Source organism: Ammospiza caudacuta, chromosome 19 (assembly GCF_027887145.1).
Source record: "Ammospiza caudacuta isolate bAmmCau1 chromosome 19, bAmmCau1.pri, whole genome shotgun sequence".
Classification (NCBI taxonomy): domain Eukaryota; kingdom Metazoa; phylum Chordata; class Aves; order Passeriformes; family Passerellidae; genus Ammospiza; species Ammospiza caudacuta.
This window is the reverse complement of record NC_080611.1, coordinates 1,618,690-1,646,433: the sequence shown is the minus strand read 5'-3', so window position 1 is coordinate 1,646,433 and position 27,744 is coordinate 1,618,690. Positions and strand designations below refer to the sequence as shown.

At 56.4% G+C, this 27,744-nt stretch overlaps 2 protein-coding genes across 3 annotated transcripts; both read left to right on the top strand.

The window, feature by feature from the left end:
- The first annotated feature begins 1,854 nt into the window (after nucleotides 1–1,854).
- LOC131566274 (F-box/WD repeat-containing protein 10-like) lies at nucleotides 1,855–10,774 on the top strand. Its single transcript, XM_058817513.1, has 12 exons — nucleotides 1,855–1,943; nucleotides 2,622–2,662; nucleotides 3,012–3,193; nucleotides 4,070–4,198; nucleotides 4,652–4,764; nucleotides 5,234–5,431; nucleotides 5,656–5,777; nucleotides 6,378–6,526; nucleotides 6,866–7,008; nucleotides 7,805–7,963; nucleotides 8,823–9,031; nucleotides 9,930–10,774. The coding sequence occupies exons 1-12, from the start codon at nucleotides 1,855–1,857 to the stop codon at nucleotides 10,772–10,774; spliced, it is 2,379 nt and encodes a 792-aa protein (XP_058673496.1).
- A 2,036-nt stretch (nucleotides 10,775–12,810) lies between these two features.
- TVP23C (trans-golgi network vesicle protein 23 homolog C) lies at nucleotides 12,811–18,209 on the top strand. 2 transcript variants are annotated; one of them, XM_058817237.1, is made up of 7 exons: nucleotides 12,811–12,842; nucleotides 14,525–14,607; nucleotides 14,774–14,918; nucleotides 15,345–15,434; nucleotides 15,984–16,115; nucleotides 16,196–16,324; nucleotides 16,983–18,209. In XM_058817237.1, exons 1-7 carry the CDS (start codon nucleotides 12,840–12,842, stop codon nucleotides 17,013–17,015), a joined length of 615 nt encoding a protein of 204 aa, XP_058673220.1. In that variant the 5' UTR covers nucleotides 12,811–12,839; the 3' UTR covers nucleotides 17,016–18,209. The 2 variants fall into 2 exon arrangements, with proteins under 2 accessions (XP_058673220.1, XP_058673221.1); XM_058817238.1 differs by lacking the exon at nucleotides 12,811–12,842 and having other exon boundaries at nucleotides 14,356–14,607; nucleotides 14,744–14,918.
- Nucleotides 18,210–27,744: the final 9,535 nt, after the last annotated feature.

Below are 27,744 nucleotides of genomic sequence, written 5' to 3'. Positions count from 1 at the left end.
ATCCCATCCCCATCCCCATCCCCATCCCCATCCCCATCCCATCCCCATCCCCATCCCATCCCATCCCATCCCATCCCATCCCATCCCATCCCATCCCATCCCATCCCATCCCATCCCCATCCCCATCCCATCCCATCCCATCCCATCCCCATCCCCATCCCCATCCCCATCCCATCCCCATCCCCATCCCCATCCCCATCCCCATCCCCATCCCATCCCCATCCCCATCCCATCCCATCCCATCCCCATCCCCATCCCATCCCATCCCATCCCATCCCATCCCATCCCATCCCATCCCATCCCATCCCATCCCATCCCATCCCCCTGTTTGAGCTCCTTGTGGCAGGGCTGTCTGGGGCTCCTGGCCAGGCAGGGGCTCCCTCAGTTTGGTGAAGGATTCAGAGCAATAAAAATCACCATCACAACAGGATGCTGATGTTTACAAGAACACTTGTGGTGCCTCTTGCATCTGGTTCTTCCCAGCACAAGCCTCCCAGACGCAGGATTTCAGCTCCATGGCTCTTCCTGGGGTGCCTTCACCTTTCCCAGAACAGCTCGAGCCAGAAAATCACCCAGGCATCAATCCAATATTCCTGCCATGGCAGGGACACGTCCCACTGTCCCAGGGACACCTCCCACTGTCCCAGGCTGCTCCATCCCCAGTGTCCAGCCTGGCCTTGGGCACTGCCAGGGATCCAGGGGCAGCCACAGCTGCTCTGGGCACCCTCACAGAGAAATTTCTGCCAAGTGTCCCATCTAACCCTGCCCTGTAGCAGTTGGAAGTCACTCCCTTTGACCTGTCATGTCAGTTCTTTGTCCCAAGTCTCTCTCAGCTCTCTTGGAGCCCCTTGAGGTTCTGGAGAGGGCTATAAGGTCTCCCTGGAGTCTCTTCTCCAGGCTGAACAATTCCAATTCTCTCACCTTCCAAAAACACACCCTTGCTATCTCGTTGCTGGGCTGTGCTTCTCTGATTCCTGCACACCAATATTTAACTCCAGGAATTGCCCTCAGGAGCCAGCCCAGCTCTGTGTGCAGCTCTGGGGTCACCCTGGGGGTCCTGAGGGGAGCAGGCAGGGTGGGCTGTGCTCCCAGCCCTCCGTTCCCCCTGCCTGCGGTGAGGGTGCTGAGAGTTGTTGTGTCAGCACTGGAGCTTGGGGACCCTGCAAAGCCTGGGATTTCAGGGTATGGGGGAAATTGGGGTTCCCAGGGGTCTCAGAGCTGGTTTTGGTGGAATTTGCCTTGCTGGGGTGCTCCTGCAAGCATGGAGAGGGGACAGCAGGGACCCTGCCCTGCTGCAGGGAGGTGGCATCAAGACCCAGTTAATTCTGGGGTGCCTTGTCCCAAATGATGCATAAGCCAGCCTTTACTCTGACTCTGAGTGCATTTGTGACCTTTACATGACTAAATCAGCTCTTTTATTAATCTGGGGAAGCTCAGGCAGGCAGAGCCACCTGCCAAAAACGTGTGTGACCAAAGCCTTTGCTCACCCTCTGCTGGAGCCCTGGGTCAGCACTGTGCTGTGAGCTGGGTGACCTCCGGGCTCCTGTGTGTAAAGCCAAACACGGGTTTGGAACCAAACAGGCGTCCAAAGGCCACCCGTGCTCTGCTTCCCGGGGCGTTCCAAGCCACTTGTGCCACTGCCCGGCCCAGCTGTGCTCGGGGCTGGCACGGTGCCCTGCTCTCAGCGCAGGTGCCCATCCCGGGGGGGCTGCTGGCATCCCCTGGCACTCTGACATCCCCCAACATCCCCTGGAACCCCAATATTCCCTGGCACCCCAATATCCCCTGGCACCTGCCTTCACCCTGACATCCCCCATCACCCCGACATCCCCTGGCACCCCACCATCCCTCGACATGCCCCGTCCCCGCCCGTGCCCGGCTGTGCCGCTGCGGGGCTGTGCCCGCGGGCTCCCGGCAGCCTCACGGGGCGGTTGGAGGTTCCGGTAACTGCCGCGGCGGGGCCGGTGCCGGTGGAGGGGAGCCCCGGGCAGGTGAGGGTGAGGAGGGTGAGGAATCCCTTCCTTTCCTTCTGAATGTCTCAGCTCCGGCCGTACTCGTGCTGCTGGAAATGGAGCGGCTGAAGGCAGAAGCTTCCCCCGGCTCTCAGCAAAGCGGTGCCATGTCCTTGGCACGTGTGGCCCTGCTGTGTCCCCTGGGGCTGTCACCTCCCGTGCTGTTCCCCTGGGGCTGTCACCTCCCTGTCCATCCCCTGGGGCTGTCACCTCCCGTGCTCATCCCTGGGGCTGTCACCTCCCCTGCTGATCCCTGGGGCTGTCACCTCCTGTGCCCATCCCCTGGGGGCTGTCACCTCCCGTGCTGATCCCTGGGGCTGTCACCTCCCGTGTCCATCCCCTGGGGGCTGTCACCTCCCGTGTCCATCCCCTGGGGGCTGTCACCTCCTGTGCCCATCCCCTGGGGGCTGTCACCTCCTGTGCCCATCCCCTGAGGGCTGTCACCTCCCGTGCTCATCCCTGGGGCTGTCACCTCCCGTGCTGCTCCCCTGGGGCTGTCACCTCCCGTGTCCATCCCCTGGGGCTGTCACCTCCCGTGTCCATCCCCTGGGGCTGTCACCTCCCGTGCTGATCCCCTGGGGGCTGCCTCGGTCCTGTCCTGCTGAGCAGGAGCGCTCCCAGCGCTTTCCTGTCACTTGTGCAGAGCCAAAGTGAGGAGTTAAAAACCACACAGCCCTCCCAGGGCACTGCTGGCAGCGGTGCTGTCCGTGGCACCAAAACTCGAGCTCTTCAGCACTGTAAATTCCCTGTTTTCCAGGTGGCCGAGCACCAGAACGTGCCTTTGGCCCCAAGGCACTGAGTGCCCTGCCAGGAAGGTCCCGATGCAGGGGCCAGCTCACCTTTGTCCCCAGCTGGTGCAGATGTCACCATGGCTCCCGCGTCGCTCCCGCCAGGCTCCGATGGCAGCCAGCCCAAGGACTTCACCCGTGCCCTGCCATTCCAGCTGTCCATGGCCATCCTGGGTAAAGCTGCTCTGATTTTCCAGGGCTTTCCCCTAAGGGGAAGGAAAGGTTTCCAGAGGGGATCAGCCAACCTGTCCCTTGAACTTCCCAGGGCTTTTGGATCAGAAATCCCTGGATGCCTGCTCTGCTGTGAATGATCACTGGGCGTTCCTGGTCAGGCGGGTCCGGGAGGACAAGGCGTGTCAGAACACAGTCCAGAAGAACCTCCTGCAGATGCAGGTGGGACACCTGGGCTCCTGCCATCATTATGCACTTTAAAACCAGGGGGTTTGGTGCTGCCCAAGCTGTTAAATGGGAACTCCTGTACCAGAGGCTGCAACCCAACTCTGCCATGGCCCTTCCACCTCGAGAGCAAAGCCAGGTGACATTTCACACTGTCACAAGAATAGCTTTTAGTCTCCTTTAGAGAGCCTGAGACTCTAAAAATGCATCCAAGCATTCTTCAGGACAGCAGATTTGGTCACAATGAAAATTTCCAGAGGTGGGGGAGGTTGGGCAGAGCTACAACAGCTCCCAGGGCAGCTCAGGAATGAGCTCCACATGCTCCACACAGGGCAAGGGAAATGCAAGGGGTCTGTGAGGAGCTGGGGGCCATGGCTGGAACACAGCAGTGCAGAACTCTGGGACAGGCCTGGCCTGGCCAGCAGGACCTGCCACAGAGTGAGGTGTGAAGGAGCCTCCCCCAAGAGACAGTCTGGACTCAGCTCTGTGCTGACCTTCACAAAAGGCTTCAGGGAAGGTTTCACAGTCTAAAAACGAATCTTGAGTGTTGACTGAGGTGTTTTGAGAGCCTCCCATCTCAGTGGGTTTGGATTCTGAATCAACCGAGTGCCTGCCAAAGATGAGATGAGCTCAAAATTTTGCTGCTTATTAAAAGCTTAAGACTAGAGTGTGGAAAAAAATAATAAAAAGCAATTATTTTTCACCAGAAGTTAAACTTGAGGTGGATAGAGTGCTAAATGTAAGCCAGGTCTCAATGAGAAGGCAGAGTGTGCAGCTCAGCCTTACAGGGAGCCCCAGCATCCGAGGGGAGGAGCAGCACACCCTGCCAGCGTGGGCTCTGCGGTGACTCCTGCCTCTGTTGGTTTATTCCAGGAGTTGTGTCCTAGAAAAACCATGCCAAACTATGCTAAAAGAGTCGATGTGCAAATTCCCCAGCTAAACGATGAGGGTGAGGTCACTGAAGTGAAGGACAAGGAGCAGAAGAAGAGGCGTAAATCCAAGGTTTGTTGGATGCTGCATGTCAGTGTTTGGGGAGGAGAGAGACAGCTTGTGGGAGACAGCACAGGGAATTTGGAATTGCTTTGTTCTTTCCCACTCCTGCCTTTGGATTGCCCCATCCTGAACAGTTCATAGGGACCAGGGCTTGCTCAGCACCTTCCCACAAGGGAGGGAGTTGGGGAGACATTCCCAAGCTTCTGCCTCATCCCCGTGTGTCCCCAGCCATGGCACAATCCTGGGGCCAGGGCTCTCTTCCCTCAGAATAAAGGATGCAGCTCTCCCTTTATTTATGCCACAGAACACAGCCTGGGAACAACCCTGGACTAAGCAGGATCTTGCTGCACTCTGGTTTTCCTTACTCTGGGCTCATCCCTAGAGCTGCTAGGTTCGATACTATGGAATAATGCTGCATTCTTGCCTCTCTGAGTTACTTTTCCTTATTTCTCTTGCCATCAGACAGAGGATTTGGGTCTGCAGGAAGCCTATCGGGAACTGAAAACTGACAAGATCGAGCTGGAAGAGAGGAATGTCTTCTGTGGCCCCTACAAGACCCATGTCCTCATGGAGCAGTGAGTAGAGTGCCCAGCTGCGGGGCCAAGAGCAGCTCTAGGAAAGCTGTTCCATTCCCTGTGATCCTCCTCCTGGATGGTTGAAGGGTCCCTCAGCATCAGTATTAAGAAATCTCCATTTTTTACATAGATACCAAGATAAGCTGTTTCTAAAGGAATACGGGTTGGTGATCCATGGTGTATCCCAAGGGATATGGGGCTGGGAGGAGCCCTCCCCGCTCTGCCCACCCTGATACAAAGGGGGATGTGCAGATTTAGGGGCTGTGGTGGTGCCCTGCAAAGGATTCACCAGCAGAACTCTGCCCACACGCCCAGCTGAAGGCAGGGCAGTGCTGGTGTGACAGGACTGTGGTGGTGCCCTGCAAAGGATTCACCAGCAGAGCTCTGCCTGCCGTGCCCAGCTGAAGGCAGGGCAGTACTGAGCCAGGCCTGCAGCTGGCTAAACTCACCCAGGCACTGTCCCTGGCAGGTGTGACAGGACAAGGGCAGCCCACTACAGCGGTGGGCACTGGGTGGCTGCTGGCAGCAGGAGGCTGAGGCTGCTCCGAGTGCCGGCAGGAAAGGAGGAGCTGCTGCTGCCCGGCCACGCCGGGCTCATCAGAGCCCTGTGCCTGCGCGAGGACAGAGGGATCCTGCTCAGCAGCGCCAGCCTGGAGCTCAGCATCAGGTGAGCTGGGACTGTGCCAGGACACCCAGCCTGCCATAGTGATGGGAGAGGGAAGGACAGGGGCAAACGTTAATGCTGAGCCTGACCTGACCGCTGCAACTGCTCTGACACCTCAGTGGAACAGCTCCTGATTTTAACCTGGTGTGGGGAGCAGAGTTGGGCACGTTAAATAGGAAATAATAATGGAACCACATGGAAGGAACCTAAAGTTCTCCTCTCTGCAGGTGCTGGAATATTCACAGTGGGGCCTGTGTGAGAACCTTCGCGGGTCACTATGCGACCATCAGCTGCCTGCATTCCCACCAGGAGCACCTGGTGTCAGGAGCTGGGGATGGCATGGTGAAAGGTGAGAGAGGGGAGCACTGGAAGCTGGGGATGGCATGGGGAAAGGAGAACTGGGAGCTGGGGATGGCACAGTGAAAGGTGAGGGACAGGAGCTGGGGATGGCATGGGGAAAGGTGAGGGACAGGAGCACTGGGAGCTGGGGATGGCATGGTGAAAGGTGAGACAGGAGCACTGGGAGCCCCCAGCCAGAGGGAATCACTGCAGAACCATGGGCAGGGGGCTGGGGACAGTGGCACACTGGGGACACTGCACACACAGTCTCTGATTGTGTCAGGGACTAAATTCTCATTATTTCTGCTTTTATTCAGAATTAATGGCTTTGTGGCTGCAATGCCATCCCAACTCTTGGGCAAGTGGCATCACCTTTCAGCTTTGCCAGATGTTTCCTTATAGAATAAAGGTGGAAAAGATGTGCTTTTTCTGGACTTCACATTTAAATTGTTTGCCATGCAATTATGGTTTTTAAGCCAACACTCAGCTCCTCACAGAGCTGCAGGTACAAGGTGTGACTGTAATCCAATAGTATTTTTAATGCATGTTGTACTCCCAAAACTCATCACTGGCACAGATACATTTTTAATTTTCCTTGTTGCCCCAGCAGTGTGGAGCCTGGAGAGTGGGAAATGCCTCAGGACCCTGATGCACAGCGGCCCTGTGAGGGCAGTGAGGATGGACGGGACCCACGTGGTCAGTGGGGGCCACCGAGGGCTGGTGAAGGTCTGGAGTGCTGACACAGGGGCTCTGATCAAGGTGAGTTTCCTCTGGGGTGGATAATTCTGTGCTAAATGGTCACAACTCTCTGCTAGTTCATCACAGGTTTTTGCATTTGCCAAAGACTTTCTAAAAAAGAAAATAATCCCATGTAATAAAGATGGGAAAGGGATGTAATTCCACGGCAGGAGCTCAGCAGCAGCACCAAGCCCAGAACATTTCAGTGACTATAAAACAATCACAGTTATCCATGGTGGGCACTGGTACAATACCACCATAAAACCATGTCAGGCTGGTGTCCTGAAAGCCATGGGACACCTCAGACAGATTTACATCCCCATTACTGATTGTGTTGCACCTTCTGTTTTTACTTTGCAGACATTAGAGAGGCACCAAGGCCCAGTTCTCTGCTTGTCCTTTGACCAGTGGCACCTCGTCACAGGGGGCAGTGATGGATATGCCCTGGGATGGAGCATGTTGGGAAAATTCAGGAGATGCCTGATGGCTTTCTTCCATCCCAAGTAGGAATCAGATGTGTTTCAAGTTGTATTCAACAGTGGACTGAAACTATAAAGAAAAAGCGCCCCTTACAGGACCAGAAAATGCCTTAATTACCATTCTGAGGATTTGAAATATCCCCACTTGCACCAATCTTTATCTCAAAGGCTCTGTCAGGCACCCTGTGGTCACAAGCAGCCTTTTCAGTTAAGACCTGGAACAAGCTGAAATGCAAACCCACAACACTTTATCACAACCAGGCATGACTAAAGGCAGACAGAGCACAGTCCAGTATTGCAAGGATCCCTCGTTGTATGCCACAGGGTGTCACATCACCTGGGCAGGAATAGAGGTGGCCCAGTTTCATGCTGACCAACTGCGTGTTACGCCATCCTCTCAGACTTGAATTGTATCTAGAACTGTGAAAACTGGAGAATTGTATGGTTTCATTGATTTTCCTGGACATAAAACTGAAATTTCAAATGCAGCAGATGGCCACGGCCATATGGTTGCTATGGGGAGCATGGAATCACAGAATCCCAGGATGGTTTGGGTTGGAAGGGACCTTAAAGATCACCTCATTCCAACCCCCTGCCATGGCAGGGACACCTTCCAGTGGGGGATGCACTGGGCTGTTGGTTTGGACATGGAGTGATCCGGGAGGTCTCTGTCAGACCTTTGCAATGCCCTGATCAGCTCCTCAGTGCAGGCTGATGCTGCAGCCAGAGCTCTGCTTCCCCTGCAGGCTGAAGGAGCTCGCTGACCATTTCTCCCTGTGCAAGCACCATGGAAGTGCCAACTGGCCTGGTGTGTTTTCAGGGAAGTGCTGTGCCTGGAGTTCCTGTACCTCCGAGTCATCAGTGGCTGTGCTGATGGATGCATTCGGATATTCAACTTCCTGACTGGCACCTGCCTCCGGGTGCTGGAGCCCAGCGGCAGCGGGGACCCCGTGTCTGCTCTCTGTGTCTCAGGAAACAGGTGGGTGACAGCCGCTGCCAGCAGGCTCTGGCCCAGATTTTATGGATTACACTGAATTTTAAGGAACTGTGTGTTTTTCCTTCTCACAAATAACTTTTAAAGGGCTCCACTATTTATTAACTGCTTCAATAACCTGCTTTAGTTCACAGTGGCTGAAAAGATTTCCTTAGTCTCTTCAGCACTGTACAATTTCCTGTTTCTCTACAGCTGAAGATACAGACCAACTGTAAAGCTGAATTCAGAAATTCTTAGGAGGTTGTAGAATCAAGCCAATACCTGACAGTCCCTGCCTGTTCCCTGACCTACAGCCTTTTTGTAAAGGCCAATAATGAGAAATCCTTCCAGGTTCATTCACTTTTGCACCTCTAACTAAAGGTGGCTCCCAGTTACTGCGGAAGCAATGGGTAAAACATTGCTGTGGTTTGAGTGCTGGGTTGGCCATGCTCTAAAACACAGCAATAAATGGGCAGCTATGAAGAAATTAACGCCATCCCAACCAGACCAGCACAGCCCTTCAATCCTCACTTAGATGTCCCTGACAATATGGTATTCGTAGTTAGGTACTTCCATCCTTCAGCACTACTCTGATCTGGCTCTGTCCACTGCTGGAAATTTTCATCCCAATTATTTTAAAATTAATTTTGCCATGGAGCTGAATGAAAAGAGCACCAGAGACTCACACAAGTTAAACTGTGCAGTGTCTGATTGATGGGGTCAATTGCTGCTGCTCCTTCCAGGACAGATGCTGATCTCGGATCTGCTGGAGGCCCTGGGGTTTGTGTTGTACAGGAGCCCCTCAGGCAGGACCTGCTGTGTCTGTGATTGCTGTGCTTTCATGGCTCTCCCCTCCCTCCTGCAGGGTGGTGACCAACTCCCCCAGCAGGCTGCTGCTGCTCCAGTTCGAGGAGGTGGTGTGGGACTATTCCCTGCCCGCTGACAGAGAGGTGCCGAAGCAGGACAGGAGGTCCCAGAAGGGGAAGCGCCAGGGAACCAGTGCAGAGTCGCAGCGAGCTCCAGACAAGTCCCCAAAATCTCGCCAGAGACCAAAGAGCCATGGAAGACCCAAAAGTATCACACTGAGCTTCTTCTTCTCTGGCTTTTCTAAACTGAGTTACAAACCAAGAAGCCACTGCCTCCAGCCCAGCCAATATTCAGACCCTCTGCTGTTGTCAAGAGCAGATGTGCTGTTCCATTTCAATGGTTCTGTCATTTTCTAGGCTTCCGTGGAACCTTTCTGCCTTTTTACAAGGGTTTGGTGTAACTTCAACACATTTTTCAAGACAGGCACTGTCACTTTCCAACTGAGTAAGACAGAAATCAGTAGTAGTATTCATATTCGCACAGCTGGTGGGCTTGGAAACACACTGCTGATTCAGGGCTTGAATTATTCATTGCAAACACCCGGGAAAGTGAGAGAACACCTACATTCAGGGTCTGCCATCACTGGGAAAGGCAACTGCCCAGAAACAGGCACCTTTTCAATTGTAACACAGTGATGTTATTTTGTTTTTAGTCAGAGCTATTCAATGCAGTGTGATGACAAATCCTCCAGCCACAAACTGAGTATTGCAGATGAAGTGATGGGCTGGGAAAAGGTTCCTGCTGTCCAGGCCAGCAGATGCCAACTGATGCTCTGCTTGGTAAAAGACAGGACCCAGGGAATGGTGGAGCTGGGCCAGGGAGGGTCAGGCTGAGATCAGGAAAGGTTCTGCCCCAGAGGGTGCTGGCACTGCCCAGGCTCCCCAGGGAATGGGCACAGCCCCGAGGCTGCCAGAGCTGCAGGGGCCTTTGCACAGCGCTGCCGGGGATGCCCAGGGTGGGATTGCTGGGCAGGGCCAGGGGCTGCACTGGATGATCCCAGTGGGTCCCTCCCAACTCAGTTATTCTGTGATTCTCTGACTCTGTGCTCTGCAGTGTGTGGGAACGCCTCTCAACCCCAAATGCGTTGCTTTGTTTCTGGCTACAGGTGATGAAGCTGAACATGGCTCTGCTTCCCCTGCAGCTGAGGAGGCAGAGGCCACTGTGGAGTGCGAGCTGCCCCAGAGAGACCCAAGGAGTCCCATGTCCCCCGACAAGTTCCTGCTGACCATCGGCACGCTGCAGAGCTCCTGCAGGGCCGGTGGTGGCAGCCGCAGCCCCAGCCTGCTCTCTGCCAGGGCCAGGGCGGCCCAGCAGCAGCAGCAGCGCCCCGGGCAGCTGCCGGTGCCCAGGACGGCCCTGCAGCACCAGGAGGAGCGGGCAGCCCAGCTCCGGCGTGCCAGGCTGCACAGCCATTCGCTGGCTGTGACAAAAACCTCAACTCCCTTTGAAACCAAACTGCTGCGGCTCAGGCTGGAGAACTCTCTGCACAGCCCCGCTGTGAAATCCTCCATCCCTGCTCCCCGTGTTGTACGTTCCAAGCTCTGTGGCTCGCTGGGGAAAAGGAGAACTCCCAGTGGCCATGGGAAAGACACTCCTGGTCCAAAAGACAGGCATCAGCTCATCAATCTCTGCGCAGCTTCTTCAGAGCTGATCCAACCAACGCCTGGCACGGCTGCAGAGATGAGGAATGGAGGTCCCAGGAGAATAAAGCCCTCCTGTGCCTACACTTCCCGCAGGGACAGTGGGCTCAGGCTCCTGACAGCAGAGCAGGAGCTGCGTGAGGCAGCTGTGGCAGCTCAGCACCAGGCACAGCAGGCAAAGCCCACGGAACACAAAGACAGAGCCAGAAGGAAAGCCTGGCTGAGGAAAATTAAAGGCCTACCTGTAGATTCTTTTACTGGGGAGAGGAAAACACCTGCTCCAGAACTCGGGCATAACACATTTATCTGAGGTGATCCCCAGGTCCAGTCAACAGCCATGACCTGGGGTTCTGGGGTCCAGCTGAGTCTGCCATGTGGCTTTAAGTATAAAATACAGATATATTCATTTATATACATTTAAGTATATTTAGTTTATTTAAGTATACTCTCTGTGGTTTTAAAAACCAGTATAAAACATTTCCCCACTGTAAGTTTTTCTAAGAAATACTGTTGGTATATTCAGCCATTTGTCAAGGCAGTGAATGGACTGAGCCCTCTCCTGGATTTAACTCCCTAAACCTGCTGTCGTTACCAACATGGCACTGTCTGACACCAACACAGCTCAGGATGGGCTCAATCCTGTGAGAACAATAATAAAAACTTCTTATCAAAACTTTTGTGGATTGATTACGGTGTAGAAGCTGAAGAAATGTGGACTGAAATCCAATGGATCAGTGGCACAAAGTCTGCTAGCAGGCCGGTAACTGGGGTTGATGCTGGGTCTGATTTTGTTTAACATCATCATTAATTAATGCCCCAGGCCATGGGCAGGGTGCCCTGAGGTGTCACCGACCCCAGAGAGGTGCTGCCATCCCGAGGGACCCGGCCAGGCTGGACAGAGCTGAGGGAACCCTGGGGAGGTTCAGCAGGGAAGCTCCAGTGCTGCCCTGGGGAGGAACAGCCCAGCCCCAGGAGCTGTGGAAAGCAGCTTAGACTTCATGTCTATGAAATGCAAAATGGGGTAAGGGGGTCAGTCTCCCCATTTCTGCGGATAAATGCCTACATGTACTTGATTGCGGAAGGTTTCCTGTCCATGGCAGGGGGATGGAACTGGATAGTCTTTAGGGTTTCTTCCAACCCCAACTACTCTGTCATTTTGTGGTTTCCAGTAATACTGAGAACTTAATAGGATGGCAAAGCCTTTCTAGTATTTGAAAAACGCTATTTATCTAGCTTTGAGTGTCTGGGCGTACCAAAAATCTGTTGTATCAGAGATTTGAGAGAGGCCAGTTCTGCCTATGGTCATGCCAAGGGGCTTTCAGCAGCTGTTCTGGTTTGAAATTAAACTCTCTGAAACTGTCCCCACAGTGGGGCTGTGATTAGCGTTGGTTTGTTTAATTCAATGCCACCTCGGACTCGCAAACGCTGGGATGAAGCCAGCGAAAGTGACCGCGGGAAGGCTGCAGCTGGCGCGGCACGGGAACCGAGCCGCGGGGCGGCCGTGCCGGGCAGGATGGAGAGATGGACGATGGCAGTTCCTCCCAGGGAACGGGGATAAACCCACCCTGCCGCGGCCATGGAGCCGTGCCACGGGGCAGCCGTGCCGGCAGGACGGAGCGATGGATGACGGCATCTCCGCCACACGATGGCAGTTCCTCCCAGGGAACGAGGATAAATCCACCCTGCCGCGGCCATGGAACCGTGCCACGGGGCAGCCGTGCCGGCAGGACGGAGCGATGGATGACGGCAGCTCCTCCCAGGGAACGAGGATAAACCTACCCGGCTGCGGCCAAGGAACCGCGCCACAGCCCGCGGGAAACGCGTCCCTCAATAAAGGCCGCTGAAAAAACACCATGGAAGGACTGGTTCCTTTTTGGCCATGACGAGGATCACAGGGCTGTGTTCAACTGGGAGTCCGTACATCAGCACCTCCCTGCAGCTGTAGGCGCTGAGGCGCTAGCACCCCGGATTCCCCCGGGACCTTCCGGCGGTGCCGGCTCCCCCGGATCTCCCCACTCCCTTCAGGCCGTGCCGGTTCTCCGGGATCCCCTCAGGATCCCCCGGATCCCCTCAGCCGGTGCCGGTCCCTCAGGGTCCCCCCGGCCCCCTCAGGTGGTGCCGGTGCCGGATCCCGGGATGCCCCCGCTCCCCTCAGGGTCCCCCCGGGCCCCCCCGCTCCCCTCAGGGTCCCCCCGGGCCCCCCCGCTCCCCTCAGGGCCGTTGGCGGGAGCGGGACCCGCCCCAGCCACGTCTCGGGTCCGGCTCCCGCTACTGCGCACGCGCAGGGGGCGGAACGGCCGAGCGGGGTCACGGGACGCGTCGCGATTGGTCCGCGGCCGTGACGTGGCGGCGGGGCGGAAGTGGCGGCTCCGACCATGGTACGGGAGCGGGACAGGGACAGGGGGCTTGGCCATGGGACACGGGAGCGGCATTCGGGCTGGGATCGGGGGCCTGGCCATGGGACACGGGACCGGGAGCGGCATTCGGGCTGGGATCGGGGCCTTGGCCATGGGACACGGGACCGGGAGCGGCATTCGGGCTGGGATCGGGGGCCTGGCCATGGGACACGGGACCGAGACCGGGACCGGAGCAGGGGCCGGAGCATGGATCATAGGATCCCGGAGCGGGACTCCCTTTCCCACAGGCCCCGGGCGAGCTGCGGGGCTCGTAGGCGCTTTCTGCCCTGACCGTACCAAGGGCCCCGCGGGCTCCACGGCCGTACCCGGCGGTGTGTGACACGGACGGTGTGTGACACGGCGGTGTGTGACACGGACGGTGTGTGACACGGATGGTGCCTCGCGGTGTGTGACACGGCGGTGTGTGACACGGACGGTGTGTGACACGGCGGTGTGTGACACGGACGGTGTGTGACACGGATGGTGCCTCGCGGTGTGTGACACGGACGGTGTGTGACACGGACGGTGTGTGACACGGACGGTGTGTGACACGGCCGTGCCTGGCACTGTGTGACACGGACGGTGTGTGACATGGACGGTGTGTGACACGGCGGTGTGTGACACGGCGGTGTGTGACACGGACGGTGTGTGACACGGACGGTGTGTGACACGGCCGTGCCTGGCACTGTGTGACACGGACGGTGTGTGACACGGACGGTGTGTGACATGGACGGTGTGTGACACGGCGGTGTGTGACACGGATGGTGTGTGACACGGACGGTGTGTGACACGGACGGTGTGTGACACGGATGGTGCCTCGCGGTGTGTGACACGGATGGTGTGTGACACGGCCGTGCCTGGCACTGTGTGACACGGACGGTGTGTGACACGGACGGTGTGTGACACGGCGGTGTGTGACACGGACGGTGTGTGACACGGCGGTGTGTGACACGGCGGTGTGTGACACGGCCGTGCCCGGCACTGTGTGACGCGGACTGAGCTGCTGGCACATGTGCTGGTGTTCACAGGGGTCCCTGGACGAGGGAAGAGATGAGAATCTTGACTCCGTGTTTCAGAAGGCTGATTTATTATTTTATGAAAAGAAAATTATATATTAAAACTATACTAAAAGAACAGAATAAAGGATTTTATCAGAAGGCTAGCAAGGAAAAGAAAGGAAAGGAATGATAATAAAATCTTGTGACTGCTCACAGCCTCGACACAGGTGGCTGTCATTGGTCATCAAGTAAAAACAATTCACATGCTGGGTAAACAATTCTCCAAATTACATTCCAAAACAGCAAAACATGGGGAAGCTGAAGCTTCTCAGCTGGTGTTACTGGGCCAGGAGAGCACATGTCAGAGCCAGGTGTGCCAGGGCCAGGTGTGCCAGGGCCAGGTGCTCCTTGCACACCTGGGAGCAGCAGGGTGTGTGATCAGCTTGGGGGCTCAGCCCAGCTGCAGCTTACCAACTTGAGCCCTGATGATCATTTCTGAGATCACACTGTAGGCTTGTTTGTGGTTAAATCTTCACCTTCTTCCCAAATGAATTCTGATCCTGTGGTGCTTCTGTGGTTTTCTGGGTGATGAACACTGTCCCAGGCTGATGTTGAAAACTGTTTCATTTTTCTCCTGTAACCCTTTGCCTCTGCTCCCCACCTCAGGACGGCAGTGATGACATTGAAGATGTGTCTCTCTTTGATGCAGATGATGATGCATCCAGGAGATCCAAAAAGTCAAAAATAAGGTTGGTGGTGACAGAGGGAGTTTCTGGAATGTCTCTGCCTTATGTCAGCTCCCAGGCAGTTATTTCATGTATTTTCAGAACACTGGGTTTGTGTTACAATGCTGACCCTTACCCTGGCAATGTCACTTGTCTGCAGGAGCTGTGACTGTCCTGTCCTTCATTCCAGGCACCCAGTGGCATCATTTTTCCACCTGTTCTTCCGAGTCAGTGCCATCGTTGTTTACCTGCTCTGTGAGCTCCTAACCAGCAGCTTCATTGCCTGCATGGTGACCATCATCCTCCTCCTGTCCTGTGACTTCTGGGCTGTAAAGGTGAGTTCCCCTTGTGCTTTTTGTTGTCTTTGTCTTGCTGTGTAAAAATAACTGACAGCGATGCTCGTGTCTCAGAAAAGTCATTTATTTGTGCCTCTCCCACAAAATGATACCTCAAAATACTCTCAAGTGCTGGGGGGATTGCAGAGCTTTATGAAATAAACTCTGACATCTCTGTGCACTTGGCTCCTTTGGAAGGTCCAGTGGAGAGCATTTGTGAGGCTCCCTTCTGAGGCAGCACAGGCTTTGTTACCAGCTCAGAATCACCACAGATCTGCTGGATCTCTGAGGAAGGGCTTGCTGTGGCTCTCATTCTCCCTGTGTGAGGCAGACAGGCACTGTGGAAAGCAGCAGCCCGGCCCTGAGCTGTGGCAGGAGGGTTCTTTGGCAGAGCACCCAGAGCTCACAGGTTCTGCTCTCTTCCAGAACGTCACAGGGCGGCTCATGGTTGGCCTTCGCTGGTGGAACCAGGTGGATGATGATGGCAGAAGTCACTGGGTGTTTGAGGCCAGGAAGGTTGGTGATTTGGCTCTGACCTTGTACTCCTGTCTGCTTTATGAACCCCTGGTATTGGGTGGTGCAGCTGGAGAGGGGAGATTGCACAGGGAACTTCTGCTGGCAGCCACTGATCTGTGCAGGCTGCTTTGGGGGGAATGAGCTTTTTCATTGTTGAGTTATTATGATGTACTGATGTGGTTTAATATAAGTACTGTAAGTCTGTAGTTTTGGAGGTAGGAAATGACTCCTTTGGCTGTTTCTAAGCTTTGTAACTGAACCTTGCAGGAAATGTCATTTTTCCCAAATTACCCTTCTAGCCCCAAGCATTCCAAGAGTTTTGATGCTGCTGCCTCCAGTGATTCTGAGAGAAAACTGAAAAGATTCCCTTAAGTAGAAACACTTCCTATTGCAGAGATGTCTGTGTGATGTGGAAATCAGTCCTGGAAGCACCCAGTGCTGCTGTGTGGAGGGAAATCCCAGGGAGTGTGGGGATTCTGCCCTGGTTTTAAGGACATGGGATCTGTAGGATGGAGCAGCCTGGTCACTGCCAGTTCCTTTCTGTTTCAGGTGCCAGCACAAGGGGGTAAGACCTCATCTGAAGCAGAGTCCCGAATTTTCTGGCTAGGCCTGATCACCTGCCCCATGATCTGGGTGATCTTTGCCTTCAGTGCTCTGTTCTCCTTCAAAGTGAAGTGGTTGGTGAGTGCCCCTGAGCTGCACGCTGGCTCTGCCCTGTCTGAGCCAGGGGCTGCCAGCTGCTGATGCTTTTCCTGTCACAGGCAGTGGTGGTGATGGGGGTGGTGCTGCAGGGAGCCAACCTCTATGGCTACATCAGGTGTAAAGTTGGCAGCAGGAAGAACCTGACCAGCATGGCCACCAGCTACCTGGGCAAGCAGTTCCTGCGGCAGGTGAGGCCCCCAGGGCTCTGGGATCCCCGGGGAAAGCACGAGGGGCTCGTTGGTGTTCTGAGCTGTGCACTGGGACCTTGAGCCCCGTTAATTAAGGCTCAGAGCACTGCTAATTGCTGTCACCCAGTGCTGGGGTATTGGCTGGTGCCGTGGGTCCATGCCATGGGAGTTACTGGAACGTGTCTGCTGTGCTGGGAGTAACACCAGGCTGAAAGGGCTGCCCCTGCCCTCTGTGCTCTCTCCCACCCACCCCCACCAGGCTCTTCAGCAGCTCCTGTTCTCCCCCAGCTCTGGGTTTGCTCCTTGCAGGAAAGGGAACAAATGTTCCAGCAGGAGCAGCCACCCCAGTTCACCCCAGTGCTGCCTTTTCTGGCTGTGTTGATGACCCTGGCAGAGGTGTTTTGGCTGCCACAGGTTCACAGATATTTGCTGTAATTGTGCCATCAGTGTGGTCAGAAGCTCAAACACTGATGACCTCTCTTGGCACTCTGTGCTGGGCCCATCCCCTTCTTGGTTTCTCCTGAATTCCTGTGCCCTGGCAGGGGTTACCCCGGTGCCCAGGCCAGTCTCAGGCTCTGGCAGAAATGAATGTTTGGCCCCAGAATTCCAGCAGTGGCTCACAGACTTCTCCTGCCCTCTTTGATCTTGCCTCCTGCAGACCATGGCTACAGAGGACCAGGCAGCATCCTGAGTGTGGTGGGAGCCTCCAGCCAGGCTGCATTCCCAGCAGTGACCAGCAGAGAACTTGCTCTGACCAGTTTGGGAGCTGCACACGACGTGTGAATCAAAAGAAGTAAATAAATTGTGCAAGACTTGAGGTTAACACTCCTGGCAACTTATATTCCCTTTTCCACTAGCAGTTTGTGTTTAGGTCTTCTCTTTAGTTTGATTAACAAGAATTAATTTGCTTAAACTTTAAATCAAAAGATAACCTGAGTGGGTTTCATAGAGGTTTAGAGCTACTGGATGACTTAAAAAAAATTTGCTGGAGATTCTTCAGAAAAGCCATGTACAAGCAAAGCCTTGGGAGCCCTCCTGCTCCTTCAGCACTTGGTGCCTGGGTGCTTTCAGCTGTGGGCTCTCAGCTTTGGCTCTTGGAGGTTGTTGCTACAGTTTAAGTTGTGAATTTTTGGCCCTGCATCCCTCACTGTGTGACTGGAATGGCTCTGAGTGGCTGCAGTGAGAGGCATCTGAAGGAAATGGAGCTGCTGGAAGATCCCTGAGGTCCCATGGCAGCTGCAGAAGGTGACCTGTGAGCTGGCCCTGGTTTCTGAAGCCTTCACAGACCTGGAGAACATTCCAAATCCCTGGATCTGGGGGATCCCTGCAGGGCTGGGCCTGTCTGGAGAGAGTGGAAGAGCAGAAGCAGTTTCCAGAGAAGGCTGCAGGGCTGTGAGAGCAGCCTTGTGTGCCTGGCCTGTCACCCTGAGGCCATGGCCTGTCCTGGAGGGGACCCTGGGGCCATGGGGCTGCTCCTCAGGCCAGCAGGGTGTGGGGATGGGGGTTCTTGGCACAGGGTGGCACTGGCAAGGTGCGCTGCCCCTGAGCTGGGGAGGGCCCTGGCTGGGGGCAGTGCTCACAGGGGTGGCACTGCTGTGGCACTGAGCTCATCCCTGCACTGGGACCAGCTCAGCTCCCTCTCTGGGCTCTGCCCTGGAGCCTGTGCTTCCACAGCAGCAGGTGCTGAACGTTCTGGGTCAGGATTGTGAGTGAAGAATTTACATGATGGTTTCTCTCTGACTCCTGTGTGCTGTGGATTGTGGGGTTGCATTGCCCTGGTTCCTGTCCCTGTGCTCTGCAGTACTGGCAGCTGTACATTTGTTTAATTCTGATTGATACCTTCCTTTTGTAAATATGTATTTATAAAATCTTGAAAATAAAATGCTGCTTTGTTTAACCAGCCCAGACCTCCCTCCTGTGGTTCATGGCTCAGCTTCATTTCTGCCCTGTGTCCTTGTCAGGCACCTCTAGCAGGAGTTTATTGTCCATTTAAACTGTTCCTGCAGCTCTGGCACAGTTCTGTCAGCCAGGGCTCTGCAGTTTTCCCTGGGCAAACTCTGCCCAGCTGCTGGAGCTGTCAGCACACAGAGCTGAAGTCGTTGTGTCCCCAGGGCTCCTCTCCTTTGGAGGGCACTCAGAGGTGCCCCTTGTTCAGTCCCACACACACAGAGGAGCTCCAGTGCCCATTTCCATCCAAGGGATCAGGCATTTCTGGGGAATCACTGTGAGGAGGCCAAATTCAATCCGACCCCAAGTGGAGACCCTTCAGCAGGTCCTGCAGGGAGGAGTGGGAATCCTCCTTGCTCCAGCCCAGCCAGCCCCTGTTTGCTGCTGGCACAGCTCCAGCCACGAGCTGCTGTTTCTAAATTGTGTTAAAAGCTTTGTACCCGGTGTTTATTCACCTGCTGCCAAAGCTCCCCCCAGACTCCTGGAAAACAGGGCTTTTCTGGAAGTTGCAGTTTATTTAACCAAGGACAGAGGCATTTCTTAGTAGGTGCCTTTAAACAGAGCCTTCTTTGGGTTATTTTTAGCTCTTGGCAAACATTCAGGCTTTTGGCTTCTGAGAAACTGGCAGTTCATTGCATTCCTGTCATGGATCAGAACCAAATTTCTTATCTCTGCTGCAGCTGGGTGTGAGTCTGGTTCGATTCTCGCTCACTGAGTGCTGGGGTTTCCTGGGGAGCAGGAAGTGGGAGTTGCCTTGGAGCAGAGAAATTCTCTGAATGTGCTTTTTGCCACAAGCCCCAGGACTCCACACCGAGGGAGCCAGCATCTGGAGCATCAGCTGGGTGATTAATGCTGGCCCCACCTCAGACTGGGTTTGGAGAGCAGAAATACTCCAGTAGTAGTAGTAGTAGTAGTAGTAAAATAGTAGTAATAATGGTAATAGTAAGAATAAGAATAAGAATAAGAATAAGTAAATAAAAATAACAATAATAATAATAAAGTCTTCTTTGCTCTGAAATAGTGAAATCTGGCTGGGATGATGCAAGCACAGCTGGAAGCTGTGATACTCCCCAGAATATTTGCCACAGCCATGCTGAGGCTCTTCAGCTGACTGTTCTCTCCCTGAACCCTGCTCTGTACAAATCCCAACACTTTGCTCACATGGGAGTTGCACTTTCTGCTTTGTTGTTCCTCACATTCCTCCAAGAATCCTCAAAAACCACCAGGACCACACTTGCCTCGTCCCACCCATCTGGGACTGGGGGAACCATCAGTCTGGGGATTATTTGCTCCCTGAGTTCATCCCTGAGCCCTCTGGACTCTTCCTGGAGATCCCCAGAGCTCATGGAGTCGTTCCTCTGGGTTATCCCTCTCTGTGTCACCACGCTCCTTCCCTTTAGTTCACTTTGGGTGAGCTCTGTAGTTTTCTCCTCCTTTTTCCCTCAGTCCCGAGCCCTGTGTAAACAGCTCCATGGTGACCCCGGAGCCTGAGTCACCCAGCTGTTCTGTGTGATCCAGGGCAGGGGAGGGCTCAGCTCTCCCGAGGGCAGCCCTGCTGGCCCGGCCCTGTTTTATGGCTGGTGTCACTTCTGTCTATGTTCTATGGCTTGTGGCCTTCTGTGTGTGTCACCTGTGCCCTCTCCTCCAAAGTTTAACTTGCCTCAGTTTCTTCCACCAGTACCTGGGTTATGTTTTGTTTTTGTTGGAGTCCTCCCTCACACCCAGACCCTGCTGTGGAAGGAATTTGTGTCACCTCTGCTCTTGGGAACTCCACACCTCCTTCCCAGCACCTGAGAGCCCTCTGGTCCAGCTGTGGGCAGAGGTCCCAACCCAAACCCTCATCTAAAATCTCCTTGGATGAGGAAAAAACGATTCCCTGGCCTTTTGTGGGCCCTTCATTTCTCATGTTTGAAGTTGCAGGGTTATGCGCAAGAGTGTGGTTTAGTTAGGACTGGATTGGATGGAGATGGGGCAAGGACTTTGCCTGGGTCCTGCTCCATCCTGGTGGGAGCTAGGGCAAGGCTGGGTGCAGGTGGAGTTCTGGGATGGGGAGCCTCCCCAGGCACCCCCTGGCACCTGTGGGGATCAGCCCGACCTCCCCCTGCCCCTGGGCAGCTGCGTCACCCGGGACAGCCCCGATTCCCAGCACGGTGAGAAAGGGCAGGATCTGGAATAGACTGGGGGATTTTCCTCTGGTTTGCAGCAGGATGGGGAGGGCAGCACCCCCTGGGCAGTGACCTGGCTGGGCAGCCTCAGGGGACATCGGGGACATCAGGGCCATCAGGGACATCAGGGCCATTTGGGGGACATCAGGGCCCTGCTGTCAGGGCAGCAGCAGCAGCAGCGAACATCTGGAGCCTCACAGTGAACATCTGGAGCCCCCTGGGCTCGGACCCTGATCTCCCCAGCCCTCTCCTCTCCAGACCCGCACGGCAGCAGAGGGAGCCCTTAGGCTGTGCTTTAAAGAACAATTAAATAAATAATCATTTAAAACCGAGCCGAGAACGTTTCCAGGTCGGGCTCGTTGGGAATGAGTCCCGGGATCAATCCTGAGCCCTGAGCGGTGCCAGAGCCACCTGCGGGCCTGGCACTGCCCTGGGCACGGTGCCACCTCCCCGGTGCCACCGCGGCCATGCAGAGGGGTGACAAACAGGGGTGACAGAGAGGGGGACGGGCACCAGGGCCGGGCAGGGCCAGAGAGGGATGTGAGGGATATAACGGGAACATGATTCACCGCTCTGCTCACAGGGCTGGGAGCAGCACTGCAGCTGGAAAAAGGCAGCACAAAGTGAATTTGCTGCCAGCCCTGTGTGTGTGGGATCGACTGCCTGGGCTGGCTGCTCAAACGGCCCTCGGGCCCGCCCTGCTTTGGGGGAATAAGCTGTGATTTAATAAATGCTCCCGGGAAAGGATTCGGCCCAGGGACTCAGGTGGAAATTAAAAATCAGAGTCCAAATGGCCAAAGGAGGATTTGCCATCTGCATCCAAGTCTGCAAGCAAATACAGGCATTTGCAGGAAGAGCTGTCATCCTGCAAGGATTTCTGCAAAAAAAGAGAAAGTCCAGGCAGGGAATGACAAATAGGAGTGGGTGGGAATGGGCTGGTCCATGGGCTGATCCATGGGCTCACCCTGGGCTGATCCATGGGCTGATCCCTGGGATGATCCCTGGGATGATCCATGAGCTGGTCCATGGGATGATCCATGGGATGATCCCTGGGACGATCCATGGGCTGATTTGGGATGGATTACATGCATTTTTGAACTTCAGCGCCTGCCTAACTTAGGCTCAACACCACCCAGGGTGTGGAAGCAGTGGGAGCCTTGCAATTCCCTCAGGGAATAACTCCCAGCTCTGCCTCCTGAGCATCCTCCTCTGGCCAGGAGCATGCTCAGCCCCAGATGTGAACCCACAGCTCAGGTCTCTCCTGCTCTAAATATGTACCAGGAGGAAATTCCAGCCCTGGCCCCTCTTGGCAGAGCTCTCGGCTCTGCTCTCGTGGTTTGAGCCGCAGGACCTCTGACTTCCAGCTGCAAAAGTCCTGCAGTTACACAAGAGGAAGCAGCGCAGCTCATGTGCACAGGAATTGTCCCGTGTGCCGGGGCTGGACGCCATCTGTGTGACCCTTGCCGGGGTCAGAGGGGAGACATTCCGTCTTCCCTGTGTCATTCCGAGTAGAAAGCCAAACTCTGGCTGCAGCTCGCAGCCCTGGCAGGCGCTGGGCCCGCGGGGACGCTCGGAGCTGTTTTCCTAAAATGTGATTGAGCAACGCCCAACGCGTCCAGCGGGAGCCGCCGGGGATGAGCCGGGGCCTTCAAGGAAAGGAAATAAAAAACGAGCCCAGCTCCAGGGCTGGGACCTTGGAAGTGTGCAGGAGTCACAGCTGCGAGGGGGAACGGTGACAGTCTCACAGTCTGGAGGGAATTGGAAGCATGGACAGGGATCCAAGCTGTGGGAGCACTGCTGGGACACTGTGAGATGTGCAATTTATGGAAATTCATTGCCACTCCTGACCTGTATTTGCTGGGAGCTGAACAGTGTCACTCACCGACGTTCTGGGAGGGACACACAGGGAAATGCCTGTGGGGCCACCTCCGAGTCATTCCTTGCCCAGGATCACATCCAAGAGGTCTCACCAGAGTCCCAAAATTCCCTTTCCATGCAGTATGACACACACATTGCTCCTCCTGTGCCTGGTGAGGGGACCCTCAGGGCTGGGCTGAGCTCTGGGGGGTTCCCAGGGTTCTTGGGTGGGATTGCTCAGCCATGCCCAGCTCCACGTGGCCTTTCCTTGTCACCCCGATTTTTTAAGGTTTTCTAAGCCTTCTGATGTTTATGTTCCTGTAACAAACTTTCTCACACACTTTCTGTAAATAACTCATTGTTTTGCATTCTTTTATGGAGGAGGAGAAAATTGATGGACTGTTGGTTTGACCAGTGTCATTGGAGAGGTGGCATTGTCACCCTCCAATCCACTGTCACTTTTGGAGAACTATAAATGTTGGAGTCAGAAATTAAGCTTCCTTTTTTTCTTCACCTTGAGAGCAGCGGTGTGTGCTTGTGTTCTCTCGTGTCCTACAGTGACATTTCCTGGCAGGACAGCCGAGCTGGGGCACAGACCTGCCCTGACCCCAGCCCTCCCTGGGCTGTCCCTGCTCAGTGGGATGCACAGGACAGCCCAGCACGCTGGGATGGGCAGAGGGCAGGAGGAGATAAGAGAGATAAGAGCATCTCCGGAAATCTGAGTCACCCCGGAGTGGTGGGAGCTGTCCTGGGGCTCCACTCTCCCTGCACATCCCAGAGGCACCTGGAAAGGAGCCCAGCTGGGGAGGGCCATGCTGAGTGTCCGGCTCTGCAGGGACTGGGGTTTGGTGGAAGTGACACGGAGCTTGGCCCAGCCCGGCCGGATTCCTGTCACACCAGGAGTGCCCTTGGCTCCCTGTCCTGCAAGGCTCTTCCCAGGGCAGGGGGCTCCCAGAGGAAGGGATTATTCATTTCCAGGAATGTTTGATGCACTGGGAGCTCCTGGAATGCTCCTCACTGCTGGATGTGTTTCATATTGGGGCTGTTGGGGCCCGGGCTGATTCCATGAGTGCAGGTACCTCATTCCCATGGAAATCTCCCCCAGCTCCTGGAATGCTCCTCAGTGCTGGATGTGTTTCTCTTTGGGGCTGTTGGAGCCAGGGCTGTTTCCCTGGGTGCAGGTACCTCATCCCCATGGAAATCTCCTCCCTGAGGTGTTTCCCATTGGGGCTGTTGGAGCCAGGGCTGTTTCCCTGGGTGCGGGTACCTCATCCCCATGGAAGCCTTTTCCCCAAGCTCCCTGACAAGCACAGGACCTGCGCCCAGCCTGTCACAGAGAAACCACAAACCAAACCTCTCCTTTTGCTTGTTCTGAACCTGCAGCCCCTGCTCTCATCAGCACAGCCTTGGGGGCTCTGTGGGACTTTGGGAGCTGCTCCCCTCAGTCCCTGCTGCTCTCATCCCCCTGGGCTGGCCCAGCAGCATCCCCCGAGCAGGAATCCTGCAGTTTTCCAGGGGGGATAACCTCCTGCTCAGCTCTGATCCCTTTTCTGCCCTTGTCCCCGAGCTGGGGGAGCTGGCTGCACCCTCAGCCCTCTTTCCCAGCTCCAGCTCCGGGCGGGGACGCGCTGGGGCCGGGACAGGAGTGAGCTCAGCCCGAGCTGCTGCCCGGCAGGACCGGGAGCCAAAGCTGCTTCATCCGCGGGGCTCTGTGCAGGCTGACACCGAGCAGGGGCTCTGTCCAGGAGCATCCCTGGGAAGAGGGATGGAGGTGCCAGGAGCCGCCAGGGATGGGGATGGAGATGGTGGCAGTTCGTGTGACCCCCAGCCCTGCCCACCCGTGCGGGGCTGCTCTGGGCACGGATCAGCCCCGCTCCCGGGGCCGCTCTGGGTGGAGCTCCTCGGCTCGATTCCATCTGTCGGTTTCTCCCGCCGCCTTTTCGGGAGCATCCTCCCATGCTGTCCCACCTCGGCCCATTGCAGCTCCACCCTCTGCCCCGGCCCCTCCTGCTCTCTGACTGCAGCGCTCAGGATTGCGATTGTGAAAATCCGCCCCCAAATCCGATAAAGATGTGCTGTGCCTCCTCCGTGTGCGGCTCCGCCTCCCCTCCTGGGGACACGGCAGGGTCACAGCCTGTCCCCGCGGGGTGACGCCGCTCTGGGCACTGCCAGCGCTGTGTCCGGGCTCAGAGGTCACCTCCTGTCACCTCCTGTCCCCACGGGGTGAGCAGTGACACCTCTCTGGGCACTGACACCACTTTGGCACTGCCAGAGCTGTGCCCTGGGCTGGCAGGTTATCTTCCGTCCCCGGGGGTGAGCAGTGACACTGCTTTGGGCACTGCCAGCGCTGTCCCCGGGCTCGCAACAGGGCAGGCAGTGTCTGGGTGGTCCGGCCGTCCCTCCCTGCCCAGGCACTCCCCGAGGGAGGCTCCCGTGGCACACACACTCCATGACACACTGCCCAGGCTCCCGTGGCACACACACACTCCATGGCACACTGCCCAGGCTCCCGTGGCACACACACACTCCATGACACACTGCCCAGGCTCCCGTGGCACACACACTCCATGGCACACTGCCCAGGCTCCCGTGGCACACACACTCCATTACACACTGCCCAGGTTCCCGTGGCACACACAGGCCCCATGGTACACTGCCCAGGCTCCCGTGGCACACACACTCCATTACACACTGCCCAGGTTCCCGTGGCACACACAGGCCCCATGGCACACTGCCCAGGCTCCCGTGGCACACACACTCCATTACACACTGCCCAGGCTCCCGTGGCACACACAGGCCACATGGCACACTGCCCAGGCTCCCGTGGCACACACACACTCCATTACACACTGCCCAGGCTCCCGTGGCACACACAGGCCCCATGGCACACTGCCCAGGCTCGCTGCTCGCTGCCAGAGATGTTACTCAATGCAGACACCGCCAGCAGCCAAATCCCATCCGAGCGGAGCAGGAATTTCACCCGGGCCCGCGGGGAGCTCTCGGCGCCTGCTGCAGGTGAAATTCTGCTCCTGCCACGAGGGTTTCGGTGGGAAAACCTCTGTCCTGTGCCTGCAGGGACGGCACAGATGGGGCTGCGGGGAGAGCTGGTGCACTGCTGTCCCCTCCTGTCCCCTCGTGTGCCCCACACGGGCACCAGCAGGGCGAGCACGGCGCCCCGGGCAGAGCACCCCGAGCCCTGCAGAGGGAGGATCAGGGACAAGATGGAATCCCCGGAATTCCCTGGTGACCGGGCTCCTCCTGCCACTTCTCCTAAGGAGCGAACTGGGAGCTCTGGGAGGGATCACAAACTCCAGTTTTTCTTGTAAAAAGCAAACTGGAAGCTCTGAGAGGGATCACAAGCTCCAGTGTGTTGTAAAAAGGAAAGTGGAAGCTCTGGGAGGGATCACGAGCTCCCCAAGGCTTTGTGCAGAAAGGCTCCATGAGGTAACCCCATTCCTGCTCTTCCAAAGCCTCGCCCCCTGTGGATCTTCTGTGCAGGGTGGGATCTGCCCTGAACCCAGCTGCAGCTCCTGGGGCTGGGCTGGAGGCTTTTACAACACGAGGAGATAAAAGCAGAATGTTCAGAAGGGCCTGTGAGGTGACACAGCAGCACTGACCAGGGCCGTGCCCGTGGCAGTGCCAGGGCTGCTCTGCCCCCTCTGCAGGGACAGAACCCCGGGCATGGGCTCAGAGCCAGGCCAGCAGCAGCACCTGGGCTGTTATTCCATGGTTAGGACCAAGGAGCAGCTTTTATAGGACCCAGGACACGGTACCCACACTGGGGATTCCTGTAGGGTTTGTGTCAGCTGCCCAGGAAAGGCACATCCTGGTGGAGAGGGACAGAAACACTTGGACAGACAGAGGAGGCTGTACCGCGGCCGTGCGCAGGACAACAGAGACAGCCAGGCTGATTTTCGGCTGGTTTCCTAAGGAAATGAGCGGGGAGCACCGAGTGCCCGTGCCCTGGGAGCCTCCAGAGCACCTGGCTGACCCAGCTGGAGCCCAGCAAAGGAGACCAACACCTTAAAAACCCTTTTAGGGTGTGCGGGGTGTCTGGGGCCGAGCTCAGCTGGTGGCACTGACTGAGGGGTGGCTCTGGGGGATAAGGGGGGCTGGGCTGGCTGTGCCCTCCCCCTGTAACGGGGCCGGGGGCGCTTTGTGCTGTCACCGGCGCCCGGCACCGGCCGCGTTTCTGGGCGTGTCCCGGCCCTGGGTTCCAGCGGCCGCTGCCCTGCCCCGTGCTCGGCTGCGGCATCCAGGTACGGGGGGAGATGGGGGCTGGCACAGGCTGGCATCCGGAGACTGGAGCGGGCAGCTGAGCCGGGGGAGCGGAGACCGGGCAGAGACACAGAGGGCATGAGAAGGGAGCCCCAGGGAGTGCCTGCAGTCCGGCCTGTGGCCCCTGCCCAGCTCCCAGCCCAGCTGTCCCCGTGTCCAGCAGCATCTCACACCCCACTGCAGCCAGGCTGGGTGTGACTGTGGCTCCCAGCACGGCTCCTGACTGCACAGACTGGGAATTTCCCTTCATAGCCCGGGTTTAAGGAGGATGGGGCTGAAATATCCATCACCAGCCCCAACCCTGGCTTTTCTTTAGAGAGGTGACTTTGCCACCTGGCTGTGCTTTCCAGAGCCCTGAGCTCTGTTTGTAGCATCCAATACCCACGGGAGGCTCCAGGGCTTTCCTGGGGCTCAGCTGCGCTCCCAAGCCAGGCAGGCGAGTGACAGAACACGGCTGGTGCCGGTTCTGTACTGCTCCAGGGGTCTTTGGGAGAAATGGGCCCTTGGTGTCTCTGGTGTCCCTGGGACAGGTCCTGGTGTCCCTGCTGGCCTCACTGCCAGGGCTGGTAACAAACCCAGCGAGTCTGACCCTCTGAACTCCAGGGGAAGGGACAGAAGGGTCCGTGCAAAGGCACTGCACATCCCAGGCAGCCCGGGCTCCCCGGATTTGGGGGAGCTGTTCACAGGTGTCCAGGGGGGATGTGGGGAGGGCAGTTTAGGAGGGCTGCACCTTCCCAGAGCCGAGGGGAACAGAAGAGGGCGACACAAGGCTGGGAACTAGGGATAAAAGGAGGCTGCGCCCCCAAAACCTCGGGGAGACCTCACAGGTTGGGGCCCAGTGGACTCTCCCTTAAATCCAGTAAAGCTGCACGCTCCATCTCCTCTATGGACATTGCCCCTTCGTGGCGACTCTTCACACACTGCTGACCTGTCCCGAAGGGAAAAACCTCGTGGCCGCACAGCCCAACACTGACTCGTCTGTTTTGTACCCCCCTGCAGATTCCGTGAGACACATGGCGAGCTTTTTAAAGAAAATCCTGGAGCCGTCCGAGGAGGATGCGTTTGACCACTTGACGTGGATGGAAAAGCCTCGGCTCAGCATCTTCGAGGGGCTGAAGCCAGGTGAGGGTAGCGATGGGCACGGGGGATGGGCAGGGTGAGACCAGAGCATCC